Genomic DNA, 14956 nt, shown 5'->3' on the forward strand with positions numbered 1-14956 from the left:
AAGCCTCAGGAATCTCCAGGCAGAAGCCAAGTCTGAGAGCCGAGAAAGGGCGGGGGGCAGAAACAGGAAGGGGAGCAGAAGGCACATCCTAGAAAGGGCAAGAATGCCTAGCGGGTTGAAACAGTGGAAGTGCTTGGATGCTGCACAAGATGCTGGGGTGGGGGGGGACGGGGGGCGGCAGCCAGGGCCACACATCCTCGTGGTCAAAAGGCAGTGGGGAGAAGAAACAACCCGGAGCCAAGTTCTTTCCACCGATGTCTTTTATTAATGAACAGAAGTACAGTACTAACTGAGACAGGGCATGCATCGCAGACAACAGGAGAGCAAGCCACAGAAACCAGGAGTTGGAGGGCCTCAATATGTCTGAGGTAGAGCGAGGTGGTGCCGGGGAGCGGGACACTGGGGGACGAGCACCGGCCCCACTCGGGACAGTGGACCACAGGAGAGCTGGGGTGGTGTATCGGTCACACGGCGAAAACAGTTTAAAAACATTTCACATCCCTCCACCCATTCCAGTTCCCCTCTTCGTGGACAGAGTTTCGGGTTCCCTGGTCGCCGGCCCACTGGGGGTGTCTCCATAGACAGCGTCCTTCCCCTCCCAGGGGCAGGCCCCACTTGTCCTCCCCTGAAAAATAAAGGAGCTTTGTTTTGAAAACGCCAAGGCTGCCATCCAGGGAGCTGGAGGCCAAGTGCGTTAAGAAAGACCCTTTTTCTCTATAAAAATAGTTTCACTTTATAAAAGGGGGGAAATGCTCATCTCAGGTGGGGAAGGATGTTGGGATGTGAAAAACGTTCCACCGTGGTGGGGCTGGGATGGACAAGATGCTGTGGGGAGGGAGGGGACCTCCTCTCAGGCTCGACTGGGTTGGGTGGCAGAGAGGGTCCTGGTTGGTGGGGGGGCGCTGGGGAGGACGAGTGTCTCGGGGAGAGGCGCGCTGTGCCCTCGGGGCCCAGGTGGTGGGTGGCCGCGGCCTGCAGGCAGGCGCTCAGTTGAGCAAGGTTCCGTAGAGCTGGGCTTTCGTGAGGCTGTCCTTGCGGCTGAGCCCCGAGCCACCAGTCCGCGGGAAGGCTGGCTGGGGGCTGAGGCGGGCAGTGGGGTGCATCTCCGGGGAGGCCTCCATGGAGCTGGGCTCCAGGGAGTCCCTGGAACTGTGGGGGCTATGCTCCGGCTCAGGGCTGCCGCCTGCCCCGCAGAGCTGCACCCCAAGCCTCTCCGCGTCCCCCTGGCTGGGCGCGTAGCCGGGCAGTGGGTCGGCCGTGCGGCTGGGGCTCAGACTCAGGTCGCCGCTGGCCCGGAGGAAGTGGGGCTCTGCCAGGTGGCCCTGGGAGAGGTCGTCACCCTCCGAGAAGCTGTCGGCCTTGTAGGTGGCATAGAGGGGGCTGGCGCGGCCCTCGGCCTTCTTGCCCGGGCTGCCCCCGCTGCCGTAGTAGCGTTCCGAGAAGCTGCAGGGTGAGGCGCGGCCGGCGGTGGTGGCCGGGTAGGAGTAGGCGCCAATGTCCTCCACGCTCAGGGGCCGCCACTGGCCCCGCACGTCCTCCCCAGGGAGCCGGGCCGTCCCCGGCTTGGCCCGCAAGCTCCACAGGTTTGGGGGCATCAGGGCCTGCTGGGGGCCCGGGGAAGCCGGGAAGCGGAAGGGCTCGGCGGGGTACGGAGACATGGTCCGCGCAAACCCTGGGGCCACCTCGGCCTCGAGCGGCGCTGCCACGCTGGCCGTGGCCTTGGCAAAGCGCGGGCTGCCCTCGTAGGCAGCGGCGGGTGGCTTGCGGTCGAAGAGCTCGTCACGGCTGTTCAGGTAGATGGCCTGCTGCGAGGCAGTGAGCGTGCTGGCCTGGGCGTGCTCCTTCTCCTCCGACGTGGCGCTGAAGCTGGAGTAAGAGCTGGACGTGGGCAGCGAGCCCGCATAGGCTGGGAAGGCCTCATGCCGGAAGCCTGCGGGGAAGGCGGCCGCCTCGGCCTCCTCCTCCTCCTCGGCCGCGCTGTCGGTGGAGTTGTGAGCCCGCAGGAAGCCCACGTCGGTCACGGGCGCGTCCACGCTGGGCCGCCGGGTGCGCCGCCGCTCCTCGGGGCAGTAGAGGGCTGTGTCGCTGCAGTAGATGTCCCCCTTGTAGGGGGGCCGTGGGCCCTGCTTCTCCATCCCATCCCGGAAGGCCAGGTCGCGGGCTGAGGCATCAGACAGGCGGGAGGACAGGCTGTTGGGGTCAGGCTTCTCCAGCACCTTGGCAATGACGCAGGTGGGGACGCTGTCGGCATAGGCCGGACGGCAGAGCGGGGAAGGCAGGCTGCAGCCGTGCTTCTCCATGTGCAGGCTCACATGCTCCTGGAAGTCGGAGGGCAGCTGGTCGGGGTGGAGGGGAGGGGGTGGTAGGAGGGCAGGGACAGGGGTAGCAGTCAGCCTGGCACCTGCAGCCCTGACCGTGACCAACAGATGCACACACGGAAGAAGAGGGACCTGCCCAGGGCTTCTCAAACTGCACCGGCTAAAGCCAGCACCCAGGACTCTGTATGTCACAAGCTCCTGAGACTCGCCCGAGGACCCCCGGTCACCTCTGTCTCCCCAGCCCACAACAACTGGGCCTGAAGAGCCCAGAGGCTGGAACCAGGGTCTGACCTGGGCCCTTCTCGGGGCTGCAGCCCCCCTCATTTCCTCCCACCAAGAGGCTTACTTGCTCTCCCAGCCCCGAGGTCTGTCGGGGGCACCCCTGCTGGGTCATGAGGCCTGGGTGCTCCTGAACAAGACAGACTCAGATGCAACACAGACTCAGGGCCAGGCGACCAGCGGCTTCTGCACCAGCCCCTGGTGCCTCATGGGGCCGTCCCACTACTGTTTGATCTATTTTGTGAGTGTCTTAGGTGTGGCCCAGGCCCAGGCGAGAGGGGACACGGAGGACCAAGGTCTGGGTGAGGGCAGTGCGTGGAGCTGGGGCAGCCTGGCAGGGGTGGGGGGCCCTGGGGCCTTGGCTGAGTCACCCCCGTGTCGGGATCACTCTGCTCCATCAGTGCACAGTGGACTGAGGCCTTGGAGCAGGGACAAGAAGCAGCCCCCAGAGGAAACCAAAGGGAATGGGCAGGCTGTCCCAGATGGATGAGGAGGTGTGTGGGGGGGTGGCCCTCCACCATGTTCAGAAAAGCCAGGATACTTGCAGGAGTGAGGAGGGATGGGGGCTCCAGGCTCACCCAGCGCCTTCCCCTCAAAGGGGAGAAGTGGCCTTGGGGTGGGACCTGCAGAAAAGGAGCCCCGAGTAGTCCTGGGGCGAGGGCTGGCCTCCCTGGGGCGGGGCTGACGTTACCTCGGACACCTTACGGACCCTGCCGTAGGTCTGGCTGCACTGCAGCAGCTGGGCCGCTAGATTGCAGTCCTTCCTATAGAGCTCCTACAAGACAAGAGAAGGCGTTTGGTGCAGGCTCGCCCTGCGCCAAGGTCCCTGCTGCCCGGCGCCCAGGGGCCAACGCGGAGACCAGGTGTGGGGGGAGCCGGCTGGGCAGCAGGCCGGGCAGGACCCTGTCTGGGCCTCAGGCGCTCGCCTGCACTCTGGGGCCTCGGTTCTGACCTGGAGCCGCTGGGGCAGAGAGGGCCCTGCCAGGCACTTATGCTGCCGCCCCAGACGGGAACCTCCCACAAGGTGGGGGCGGTGGTGGAAGAAGGGCCTCCAGTGGCCCCTGAGCTCCCGGAGGCCCCAGGTATGGAGAGCATGCCTGGTCTTCCTGTCCCCCCCTCCCAAAGCGGACCGTGCCGGCACCAGCCAGTGGTAAGGAACGTGCCCGCGGCCCCTGCCTCCCCGCGTCTCAGACTTGCTCCGCACACCCCCCTTCCTAAAGTGTGGCCTGCTTATGGGGGTGGCTGCAGGGCTGGGTGAGGGGCAGGGCGGAGAGGGGCAGAGGGCCTGTGTGACCCAAGGTCCGGGCAGGGACGGACTCAGCCTCCTGAGCTGAAAACAGATGCAAACAGTAGGACTTGAGAGGATTTGCTTCCATCTTTGGAAAATCTCTGTTGCATGTGCCTGTGGTTGGGCCTTTCCCTCCTGCCCCCCAGCCGGGGGTCCTCCGCTGTGAGGGCTCTGACAGCGAGGAATCTGGGGTCCACCAACGGGCCCCGAGACCCTCCTGCTCCCCCCCGGTCTCAGCTCAACCAGGACCAGGTGTTCTGCAGCGGAGACGGGCTATGGAAGGCACGGGCACCACTGCCCCCTGCCCCCCCGTTCCTGGAGGCTCCCCCACCTCCACCATCTGCGCTGAGCCTCATGCCCCCAGCTTGGCCTGCCAAGTGGAGAGACACTGGGTCCCCAGCCTCCGCAATGTCTCCTTGAGTCCCCTGGGAAGGGCACAGTCGGCCAAAAGCTGAGAATGGATCCCCCGTGAGGCCTCAGACTCGCTGCCTCTGGCCTCAAGGGGCCGTGAGCACTGGCTGGCCAGCTCAGAGCCGCCACCGCATCCCTTGCAGCCCCCAGCGTGGCCCCGGGCCTTGTGCGGGGCCTCCCCCTCCTCTGCCTGCACTCCTCTCCCTCCTCACCGCACCTGCACGCTGATCTCCGCCCTCAACTCCAGACCCTGCCGTCCGGGCATGCCCTGCAGCTGTCCGGTGCCCGGTCCAGCCCCACTCCTGCTCCTCCCCAGGCACACACCCACCCCGAGACAGCAGGTCGCTTCTTTCCTTCGGGCTCTGAACCCTGCTGTTGGGCTGGACCCTTCTCTTCCCCCACACCCCATGTCCAAAATCCCCATTAATGCTGTGGGTTCCATCTTTGAACCAGAAGCTGAGCCCCTGTCCCCACCGTCTGTTCTCGGTGAGCCCAGAAAAGCGTAGCTCCAGTCATGTTACTCCTCTCTTCAAGAACCTTCCGTAGCTCCCTACTTCATCCAGAATAAAACCCAGATTCCTAGAGGAGCCTGCACCGTGTGGCCTCTGGTTCTATTTCTGACCTCAGACCTTGCCCTGCCCCCCCTCCGCCGCCAGGAGGCCCCTCTGCTGTTCTTGCAGGCCCTCCTCTGCCACTCCGGTTCTTTCCACCGGAAGGAAGGCTCTTCCCCCGGTGCCCGTGGCCACCTCTCTGGCCACTTTCAGGTCTTGATCTAGCAGCCTCTTCCAGAAGCACCCAAATGACTCCCTAGCACCGTTTGCTGTGTTGTTTTTCCCTGTGGCATTCAGCACTTCTAACACGCTACGCGGTTTGCGTATCTATCTTGCTTGCCGTCTTCCCTGCTCAGGTGTAAACTCCACGTGGGCAGGGAGGGGTTTTGCCTGCGTCGTTCACACCATGATCTCACAGCCTCAGCAGGCCTGGCAAGAAGCAGACATTCCTTAGTGAATGTGTGGTCAGCTGTCAGGGGTCCTTGAGTGGGGCTGGGCCCATCTCACGGGGCCCTTGAAATCAGAGCATCCACATGGGCTCTGATGCCCACGGGGGCTGGCTGGGGCAGGAGCGAGCATGCCCCAAACCTGGGGTCAGGAAGCACCGCCTTGAATGGGATAATATGGCCCAGGGGCAGCTACCTCAAGCCCTATTTCCTTCCAGCAGAGGGTCTTCCTGAATACCCTTGGCAGTGTATGTCTGGTGAGGGAGCCCTGTCCTTCCACCTTGCCTTACCAGCCCCTGAAGCCTGGAGGCCACGGGGCCTGGGCTTGGGCCCCCAGGGTCACGGTGGTCCAACACTCACATTGTCCTCCGACAGCTTGTCGATGGTCACCTTGGCCTCTAGCAGGTGGCTGTTGAGGGCAACAATCTCATGGCTCAGCGCTCGCTTCTCTTCCTCATAGTGCTGGCCCTGGGGCGAGGGGTGGGGGGGTATGGGAAGGAGCCGGTCAGGGGTCAGCCAAGGCCTGGGCCTCAAGTCCAGTTGCTCCATAGGCCTCCCGGGTGCCCTCTTGCAGTCGATAACGATGAGGTGTTTGCAAGGCCAAGGAAGGTGGGGTTAGGAGCACAGACCACCAGGTTCAAATCCACCTGTGTTCCAGCACGGACGAGCCAGACCGCCCTGGGCAAGTCACTGGCTCCCTGAGCCTCTTGCTCATCCACACCATGGGGACAGTAATGCCTACCTCCTGAGTCTGCACTCAGCACAAAGCCTGGCCCCTCTCCCTGCACCCCCCCCCCCCCCCCCCCCTGCCTTGAGCCTGTCCTCTTTCAGCCTCCACCTGAGCTCAGAAAGGCAAGGGCCCTTGTCCGGGGTCCCAAGCCGCGCTGTCTCTGCTCCGACAGACTCTAAGACAGCAGGTGTTGAAGGCCCATTTGTGATTTTCAGAAACAAAACAAGCCCGGAACCTACTAGAAGGAGAGGGAAGGTGCCAGATCCCGCCCGGCCCCGCCCTGACACACCAGCCATACAGGACCAGGAGGCCTCCAGCACCGTCCCCCAGGCGGCAGCGGGGTGGTGGCCCTCACCATGCGGTACAGCTTGTCCTCCAGCTCCTGGTTGATCCTCTGCAGCGCCATGTAGTTGCTCTGAATCCTGGAACAATGGGGTGGCTGCGGTGCCCGGCCCGACCCTCCCAGGACCCCTACAGCCACCCGGCGGGCAGGGCAGGGCTGAACACAGGCCTCCTGAGCCTGCCCATGGGTCCCACCCTGGTCTACCTGCTCCTCCGCACACAGCAAAGAGCGAATGTGGAGAGGCCTTTCCTGGGCCAGGGTCGAGGACCCCCTGGAGATGAAAAGGGAAGGCCTCTACTCCCAAGCGACTCTGTCCGGTCCTTGCTCAGAGTGTTTCACTCACATTTACTCACTCGGTCTCGAGGTTAGCAGGGCAGAGACTTAGGACTGGCCGCTTGGGCGGCCCCAGACTGAGTGCTGGGGACACATGCTGGCTGAAACCGGGCTCCCCGGGGAAGAAGGGGGAAGGCGGGAGCAGGTGTTGGGTGGGAATCAGGAGCCGGGTTCCCACTACACGTGGCGTGCTGGTGGAAGAGGATTTGGGACCGCGCGTGTCCTCTCGACAACCTGGGTGCCGTGTCACTGTGCGCCCCCGCCCAGCCTTACCAGTGGGGAACTGAGGTGGAGGTACTTCAAGCAGTAAGCGGCAGAGGCGAGACCTGAACCGAGGTCTGACTGCGAGGCCTGAGCTTGGTTCCCACGCAACTAGATGGGGGGGGGGGGGGGCTCGCTCGGGGCGGGGGCGGGGGCGGGGACAAACGGCCCTCCTGGCAGATCCCGGCAGGGACAGCAGGAGCCTACGCGCCATCAGTGTTTAAAACAAACCAAGCCAAGGGCAGACTGTGTGTTCTCTCTGTATCTTCCTAAAGGCTGGAAAGTGTGTAAGATGTAGGAAAATATCTTCAATATGCAGAACCAAGTTTTTAGAAAAGTTCGGCTTTTAAGGGAGTAACCACTCAGGGCCCAGCACGCCTTGCCCCACACTTCGCTTGCTGCCACGCTGCTCAAGGGGACGGTCCCTGAACACCGCTTCGTCTCCGGGGCTAGACATCGCTTTTCCTATCCGGGACCCAGGGGACGGGGGCGGGGGCCCCGGCGGGCCAGGAGGGGTCTGGAGACGGCTGCCCGTGGGTCATGCTGCCGTCCCGGCAAGAATATATGGGAGGAACGAACAGAGGATGGAGAGGTGCCTGGAAGAGCCTGTCCTGGCAGGACCTAGAGCCAGAGCCCAATCCCCACCCAGCCGCTCTTGGCACACGGAGCTTGCCCTCCCTGACCCTGGACTTGGCGTCGGTGAACGGGGTCCACAGCCCCCGGGGAAGGGGGGGCAGGCAGGGTTTCCCCGGCGGCCGCCCCGGGCCCCGCCCCCCGTACCTGCGCAGCTTCTCCGTGACCTTCTCGAGCTCCTCCTGCGCGCGCCGCAGCTCGATCTCCAGGTAGTGGCGCGTGGAGTCGAACTCGGTCTCGAGCTTCTCGAGCTTGTGCGTGGTGTAGGACAGCCGCTTGCGCAGCTCGCCCTTCTGCTCCTGCAGCGCGCTGCAACGACACGCGGCGGCGGGCCGGGCCGCGGCGCTGAGCGCGGGAAACGGAGCCCGAGCGGGCCAGCCGCCGCGCCGCGGGTGCGCAGCGTGTGCGCCCGGCCGCACGGCCACACGCGAGGGCGCACGCGCGCGCGCACCGAACACCCTCCCCGGCGGCTCCCAGCCCCTGGGCGGGGGCGGGGCGGGAGGTCAGAGGGTCGGTCCTTCAGCCTCCAGCGGCGCCCCGCCCTCAGGCACTCCCTGCGCCGTCGCCCCGGGGGAGGGACGCCGCCCCCGAAACTGGCGAGTGTTCGGGGCGGCTTAAAGGACCCTGGTTTGAGGAGCGCTCGTCAGCCCCCGGCGCTCCGACTCGGGGCCGCCCCCCGGATGGCACAGCTTGCAGGGGCCCCCGCTTGGGCTCCTGCGTGGCGCCCGGCAGCCCTCTCGTCCCCGGATTGGCTGGGTGGCCTCCGGGCCGGGGAGAGGCCGGGCTGTGCGCCCCATGCCCAGGCCGCCTCCGCCACAGTGGCCAGCGAGCTGCGCACAGCTTCGGAAACTCTGCAAAGCCCTGGCCTGCTCGCGCCCCGCTTCCTCCAGGAAGCCTTCCAGAGCCCCAGCCCCAGCTCTTGAGGCTCCATTTTCTCCACAGACCGTGGGCTCCTCTAGCACGCCAGGACGCTGAGCCCCCAGCCCCAGGAAACAGAGACACCCGATCATGGGCCACTGTCCGCATGCCCTCGTTTCTACAGTCAGGCCAAAGGCAGGAGGGGCAAGTATGGTGGCTGCGCCCAGTATGGTGACCGTGAACTCCACCCGGGCAAGGGCCACACCCTCCTGTGGACAGCCACCCCTACTCCCAAACACGCACTGACCTATGCACGGCCCCCTTTACGGGCTGAGCTCGAAGGGCCTCATCCCTAAGAGTGGGGCCAAGAGCGCCGACTTCCTGCAGGCCCGGGGCTGCCCGGCGGGTGCGGGGCACCAGGTGCGCCTGCTGGGTGTCAGGCAGGAGCAGAGCTAGGATTCCAGCTCTGTTCAGGACGCCCCTGGGCTCCGTAACCAGGAAGCCCACGCGGGGTGGTGCCGCCCACAGGGGAACTCCAGCCTGGCATCACCGGGTGGCCAGGGCCGCTGCTCTCACAGACTCGCTGCCGGTCCCTGCCGCCACGGGCCCCAGGCTGCCCACTCTCAGGCCTCAGCTTCCCCCTGGAAAGACTGGACCGCCCCCATCTTGCCCTGGGGACACAAAGCCCAGGTTCTGGGAAAACTTCTGCCCAGAGAGGTTCCCCGGGTCCGAGGTGGGGGGCGGGGGGGCAAGCGGGCCCCCTGTTTGCTGGAACAAGTGCACAGCCCCAGGGGACAATCTGGAGCCAACACCCCTTTGAATGGTCATTTCTGGTGCGTTTGCTGGGGGCCCGGGGAAGAGGACTAGAGACAGCACCCACTGGAGACTGTTGCAGGGGAGTGGGAGGGGAGTCCCCAGGTGTCCCGCTGAAAACCGCGGGAGGCAGGGCTCGGGAACCCTGACTCTGCCCAGAGATGTTGTGGGACCTTGAGCAAGAGCCCGTGTTCTCAGGACCTCCGAGACCCAAACCGGAGTCAGTGATCTAGGGAGCAGGCAGTCTCCTTCCGTCTCCGGCCCAGCGTGTAAGCCGCTCATGTTACCATGGGCGCACACCCAACAGATCTCCATTAAATATTCCTGGATTCCTGCCCACGTCTACATCATTTTTTAAGAAATAAAAATAAAAAGTTGCCTACGTTTCGAGAACCTCAGAGAAGGGTGGGGCAGGTCCCCACGGGGGTCAGACTCCGAGGAGGAAGCAGAGCCTTAATCCAGGAGAGCCCTGCAGCAGTGTCCACCGCTGCCCACGCAGGTCTGGCTGCCTCCTCCAGGCAGCATGCCGGACTGTCCCACCCTGCAGCTACAGATCCCAGATGGTCCTCCGCCCCAGCCCTTCTCCCCAGTGTGGTGGCGAGCTTCTTAGCTTCTTAGGGACTCTCCCATGTCAGCCAGGGCTCCCCCTGCAGGCACAGTGTCGGGGGAGGGGGTGGGGCAGCAGCCCCTGAAGTCAATTGTCCCGTGGGGGCTGCAGGTCCACCCACAGCCCTCTGTCACAAGGTACAGGTGGGGTCTGCACCCTCGGGAAAAGATGAGAGCATCGTCCATCTACCTGTGTGACCACTTGAGTGGCCACCCCCTGCCACCCAGAGCCAGTGACCTTCCCTCCCAACCATGGCCACCCACCTGCAGCCACAGCACGGACCCTGCCATCATGCAGACCGCCCCGTCCTGATGTGACCCAGCCACACGTCCAACCCATACCAGACCGTCCTCCCTTCCTCTCCGGCCCCGCCGCACCCCGTTCCTGGCCCCTTGCAGCAGGGGGCAGGGCCAGCGCGGCCCCCACCCGGAGGAGCCTACCATCTGGATGGAACAGGTTCCGCGGTGAGACAAGCGTACAACAGGGCCGTGAGGTGGGCACCTGGTCAAGGCCTCCCCCTCACCAGGCGACCCCTTTGCTGGGCTGGCCTGTCCGAGCCTCGTGGCACCCAGCGGCCTTCCAGACGTAACGGGGCGGATCTATCCCACCGACCCTCAGACACTACTCCCACCCGCCCCCGAGCCCTGCCCCGGCCAGGCCTGGGACCACAGCACCCCCAGCCCCGGACTCCCGCCCCTCCTGAGCCCCGGACACACCTCTGACCCCTCAATCTCAGCAGAGGCCCAGGCCCACGGCTGGAGTCCACCCCGTCTCTCCCCATCTCTGCCACTCGGGCTCCGTCCAGTCTGCAGAGCCCTCGGCTTTGCCCAGGCTGATCGTCAGGGCCCTGTTTGCCCCCAGCCCCTCGCTGCACATCTCAGGCTGAATCTCCTCCCCGCCCGGCCACACACGGAGCACCTCCCTGGCCCCACATGCTTCCATCTCCAGCCCCGGCCTCTCTCTGGCCCACTCCCCCACGTCCAGCCATCCACGGCCCACGGGCACCTGACACTCCATGCATTCAATGCTGTCCCATCCCTGCCCTCTGCGGTCCCCACCCCGAGAAGGGCACAGCTACCCTCAGTCCCCAATTAGACTCCGAGTGGCCGTGGTGACCCCTCCTTGCCCCTTGCCCCTCACAGGCGGTCACTGAGTCCTGGTGATCAGCTACTCAGAAGCTTTGGACATGTCCCCTCCTCGGCCTGGTCCAGGAAGGTCCCGGGCTGGGCGTCCGGGGGTCTGCGGTCACCTGGGGGTGCCCCCATCGCTGCCACGGCTGCCCCCTCCCCGGGCATCAACCTGAGCCCTGCCTGACCTCTGCCTTGGTCTCCATGTCTGTAAAGCTGGGGTGTGGGCACCCACACACGGGGCGCTAGGGCCGTCGTGTGGTCCGTGTCCTGCCCTTGCTCATCAGAAGCACCAGGAGATGATGCTAGAGGCCAGGGCCGTGTGGACGTGGGAATCTGGGGAGATTGCCCGGGGCCAGGGGCCTCTGCTTCCCCCTGAGCAAGGAGTCGACTTAGGAGGCTCTGGCGTCTGGAAACAGCCCCTCAACAGAAGCACAGGGAGGGTGTGGGAGTCCTTTGTGACCAGACCAGCCAGTGCCAGGCCCTCGGTAAGGGCCACGCTCCCAGGCCGGGCGCTCAGGAAACCCTACTCAGACTGTAGCCTGGTGAAGTCACCTTGCTTTGCCCTGGGTCTTGGTGAATCGAATCAGGACGTGCACCTAACCTGACAGGGTGTGTGGGGGTGAGGAGGTGTTTTCCAGTTCCTTCCTGGCCCATGGGAAGCCCCTGGACGCGTGTTCCCGCCTCCCAGAGAAGAACGATGAGCTTAGGAGTGCAGGCCTCGTCCCAGGGCAGACCCCCCGCCCCACCCCCGCCTTCTACCAGGAGCCCTCCCTGGACACTCAGGGGAGGCTTGAGCCCCAGGACAGAGCCCTCAGCTAGGGCCAGGGGGTGCGGGCGGTGGGGCGTCGAGGGCCTTGGCTCTGAGAAGGATGGTGCAGGACGGTGTGGTGAGGCCGTGCTGGGGGCCCTTCCCCATCGGTCTCGGGCGAGGTGACGCAGACAAGGGAGGGATGTCTGGGGACAGACGCAGAGACACCAAGGAACCGGGGAGACAACAGGTGTGTTACCTGTCCCAGAGCGAGGGCGAGGACCTGGCCAGCCGGCCCTGCAGGATGCGGGGCTGCCCGAGGCACGAGGGCACCCAGGGACTGCGCAGCCTGTGGGTGAAGAGGACAGAGCTGCTCAGCGTGGGGCTGGGGGCGGGGGCGGGGCCGCCATGGGCACAGACCGAGAGAGGGGGGTGTGGAACCCGCCCCCACCGGGCAGCAGAACTCCTTCTGGTCAGCAAGGTGTCAGGGTGCGGGTGTGGGAACCGGGGGCAGGGCAAGCCGGCGCACCTGCCGGCTCTGGGTGCCTGAGCCCCGCGGTGGTACTGTGTCCCACCACCGGCAGGCCTGCCTCGAGGTCTCAGCCTCAGAGAAGAGTCATGGGGGCAGGGTCCCCACAGCTCTGGGCTCCCATCTGGCAGGACCCATTGGCTGGAGATCCCAGGAGGCAAGGAGCGTGGAGGGACAGTTGACGCCAGGCCCCACCTGTGCTGGGCGGCTGTGATGGGCTCACACGTCTAGACAGGGGAGGGGTGTCCTGGGGGCGGAGGGACCTAGCAGAAGTTAGGGGTCCAGGGCAGGGGGGCAGAGAGCGGGATTGGGGGAATGGGGAGCGGGATCGGCTGGATGGATGTGGGAGGGGACCCAGGTCTGCCCTGCCCTTCTTCGGGGCCACCAGGACATTCATCAGCGCCCCAGCCAAGTCCGCTTGGGAGCGCTCTCCCCCACTGTCCCCCGCAGTCTCTCCAGGGACGCTCTGGTGGCCTCGCCAGCCCCAGAGCCAGAGTGGAGATCTGATGAGAGGATGCAGCCCAGGAAATTGGGCTTCCAAAAACCGCTTAGAGACACGGGTATTGAGAGAGCAGTATAATCCCATTTAAAAAGATCTGTATATCGACAGCCACAAAGAGTAAGGTAGGGAAAGAAGGGTTAGTGTTGTCATGGGTGGGTGGTGGGGCTCTGGGTAATTTGAAAATTTTCTTCTATACTTTCCAAGATTTGTCATATTTCCTATAGTGATGAGAAATCAGAAAAAAAATTTACTAAGGATCAAATTTTGCACCCCCCCCAAAAAAAGACTTGACAAGTCGAGGGGGAAGCGGGGAAGCTCTCAGCCCTGGGCTGTGCCCCGCACACTGGTCTCCACTTCCGGGAGCCCCTGTGTCCCCATCTGTAAGATGGGCTGCCCTTGACCCTGGTCTCCTGAGCTGGGGCCCCAGCACGCTGTGGAGGACGGGTGGTGGGCAGGGCACTGGCTGGGTCTCTGGGTGGATGGGACTTTGAAATTCCAGCCCCAGTGTCCACCCTTGGCCGATGACCCCAATGCCGCCAAGTGAACAGAGCAGGGGCGGGACGGGCCGGTGCCCTTGGGAGCATCCAGAAACCGCCTGTCTGCCCTGGGTGCCTGGACCACAGCCCATCCTGTGGGAGTCCCCCTCCTGGCCCTCAGCCAGTCCTCACTCCACAGGGCCCCTCCGCAGGGGGGACTCCTGGTGGGTGAGTTGTCAGAAGAGTAGCAGGAGGCTGAGGCCTGGGGGGAAACTGAGGCCCAGGGAAGGGGCAGGGCTTGCCTGGAGGCCCAGCGAGCAGGGGGCATGGCTGTGGCTTGACCCAGACACTGCTTCTGGTCACACACAGGGCATTTTTTTGCTGACAATACACTCTTGTTCTGACACAAAGGCTCATTCCCAGCCTGAGGCTGGGGAGTGCCCCATCCTGGAGATGAGAAAACGGGAGCCCAGAGAGGCTAAGCAACTCTCCCAAGATCACACAGCAAGCCTGGGGTGAGGAGGAGAGGAGACCCAGATCTGCTGGCCTCTCCTGGGGCTGCCACCCCCTCCCGGGGCATCTGTGCCGAAGGACAGGACGGCAGCGGGGAGGGAGGGCCACCCACCCCCCCAACAGGCATGCCCAAGTGTTTAAGCGGAGAGACAGCGGAGGAGGGAATTACCTGCCTCCCAGTGGGCTCTCCTGGCCGGCTGCCGGCTGCCATCAGGGCCAGTGACTGCCCCAGTGGGGTCTGGCATGGCAGAGCCACGGCCCCTGTCACAGTGTCACCCCTCGCTGGCCCTGCAAAGCCACTTTCCCACCCTTGCTGGCTGAAGGGCCTGGTGACTGCTGGGCAGACAGATGGACAGAGGCTTTGCCCAGGCTGCCGAGAAGCCGACCTGCCCTGAGCCCCGGGGCCTTGGTGATCCCGGCTCCCCTCGTGGACAGGGGGTGTCCTCAGGGGGGGCACAATTGCCACCTGACCCTGTGAGATGGGCCTGGGAGGCACCTTGGACCCTGGGGGGCAGGCAGCTGGGAGGGGCAGGATGTCTGCGTGCTCAGGGAGCTGGTGGGGAGACCAGCCTGGCCAGCTCTGAGGGGCTGAGGGACCGAGGGGATGGAGGTGGAGAAGGGGACACAGGGAGCGCCGGGCACTTCTCCCATCTCACCTCATCATCCCCCCATCATCCAGGTGGAGATGGCTGTGGCCACCTGTGGCTGCCTCTGACTGGCCCAGGGGAGGGAGGGGAGGAAGGGGCTTACAGCCACACCTGAGGCCCCCCTCCCCGCCGCACACCAGGCCCCCTTCCTCCTCTCCCTGCGGGGAAAGGACCACAGCCCTCTCCATTCCTGTCTGATCCCCCAAATGCGGCCACACTCACACCTACCATCCAGGCAGTTGCCCATGCTGTTCCCTCTTCTGGAATGTCCTAGCTTCCCTTCTCTCAGTCCCCAGAGCCTCTTTTTTCTTGCGAGGCTCTGTTCAAATGCCACCTCTTCTGGGAAGCCTTCCTTGTTTCCTGCTCACTAAAGGTTCCCTCTCTTTCCTCCTCTGTCCCCAGGGGACTGAGGACTGCCTCCTGATGCCCTTCCTCCATCCCTCAGGACCTCCTGGGGCCCGGGCCTGGGCCGTTTGCCCTCTCTGTTCCCCTTGATGTCTGTGGCACTGGGTGCCACGCTGGGCAGGGGGAGGAAGGGCC

At 64.7% G+C, this 14956-nt stretch overlaps 1 protein-coding gene across 8 annotated transcripts in view; it reads right to left on the minus strand.

The window, feature by feature from the left end:
- Positions 1 to 242: 242 nt before the first annotated feature.
- The window catches only part of BEGAIN (brain enriched guanylate kinase associated), a 44233-nt gene continuing 29519 nt past the window's right edge, over positions 243 to 14956 (minus strand). For 5 of the 8 annotated variants that reach the window (XM_064571568.1, XM_054513883.2, XM_064571569.1 and 2 more), the window contains 5 exons: positions 7741 to 7902; positions 6379 to 6445; positions 5654 to 5761; positions 3289 to 3372; positions 243 to 2336 (listed from right to left, as the gene is read on the minus strand). In XM_064571568.1, coding sequence (XP_064427638.1) covers positions 987 to 2336; positions 3289 to 3372; positions 5654 to 5761; positions 6379 to 6445; positions 7741 to 7902 — 1771 coding nt within the window. In that variant the 3' untranslated portion in view covers positions 243 to 986. Of the gene's footprint in view, positions 2337 to 3288; positions 3373 to 5653; positions 5762 to 6378; positions 6446 to 7740; positions 7903 to 12008; positions 12099 to 14956 lie in introns of all 8 variants that reach the window. The other 3 variants (XM_064571567.1, XM_054513880.2, XM_054513881.2) reach the window with 2 other exon arrangements.

The sequence above is a fragment of the Mirounga angustirostris genome, unplaced genomic scaffold (genome assembly GCF_029215605.1).
Source record: "Mirounga angustirostris isolate CCGP_5_RB_7025 unplaced genomic scaffold, mMirAng1.0.hap1 SCAF_9, whole genome shotgun sequence".
Lineage (NCBI taxonomy): Eukaryota > Metazoa > Chordata > Mammalia > Carnivora > Phocidae > Mirounga > Mirounga angustirostris.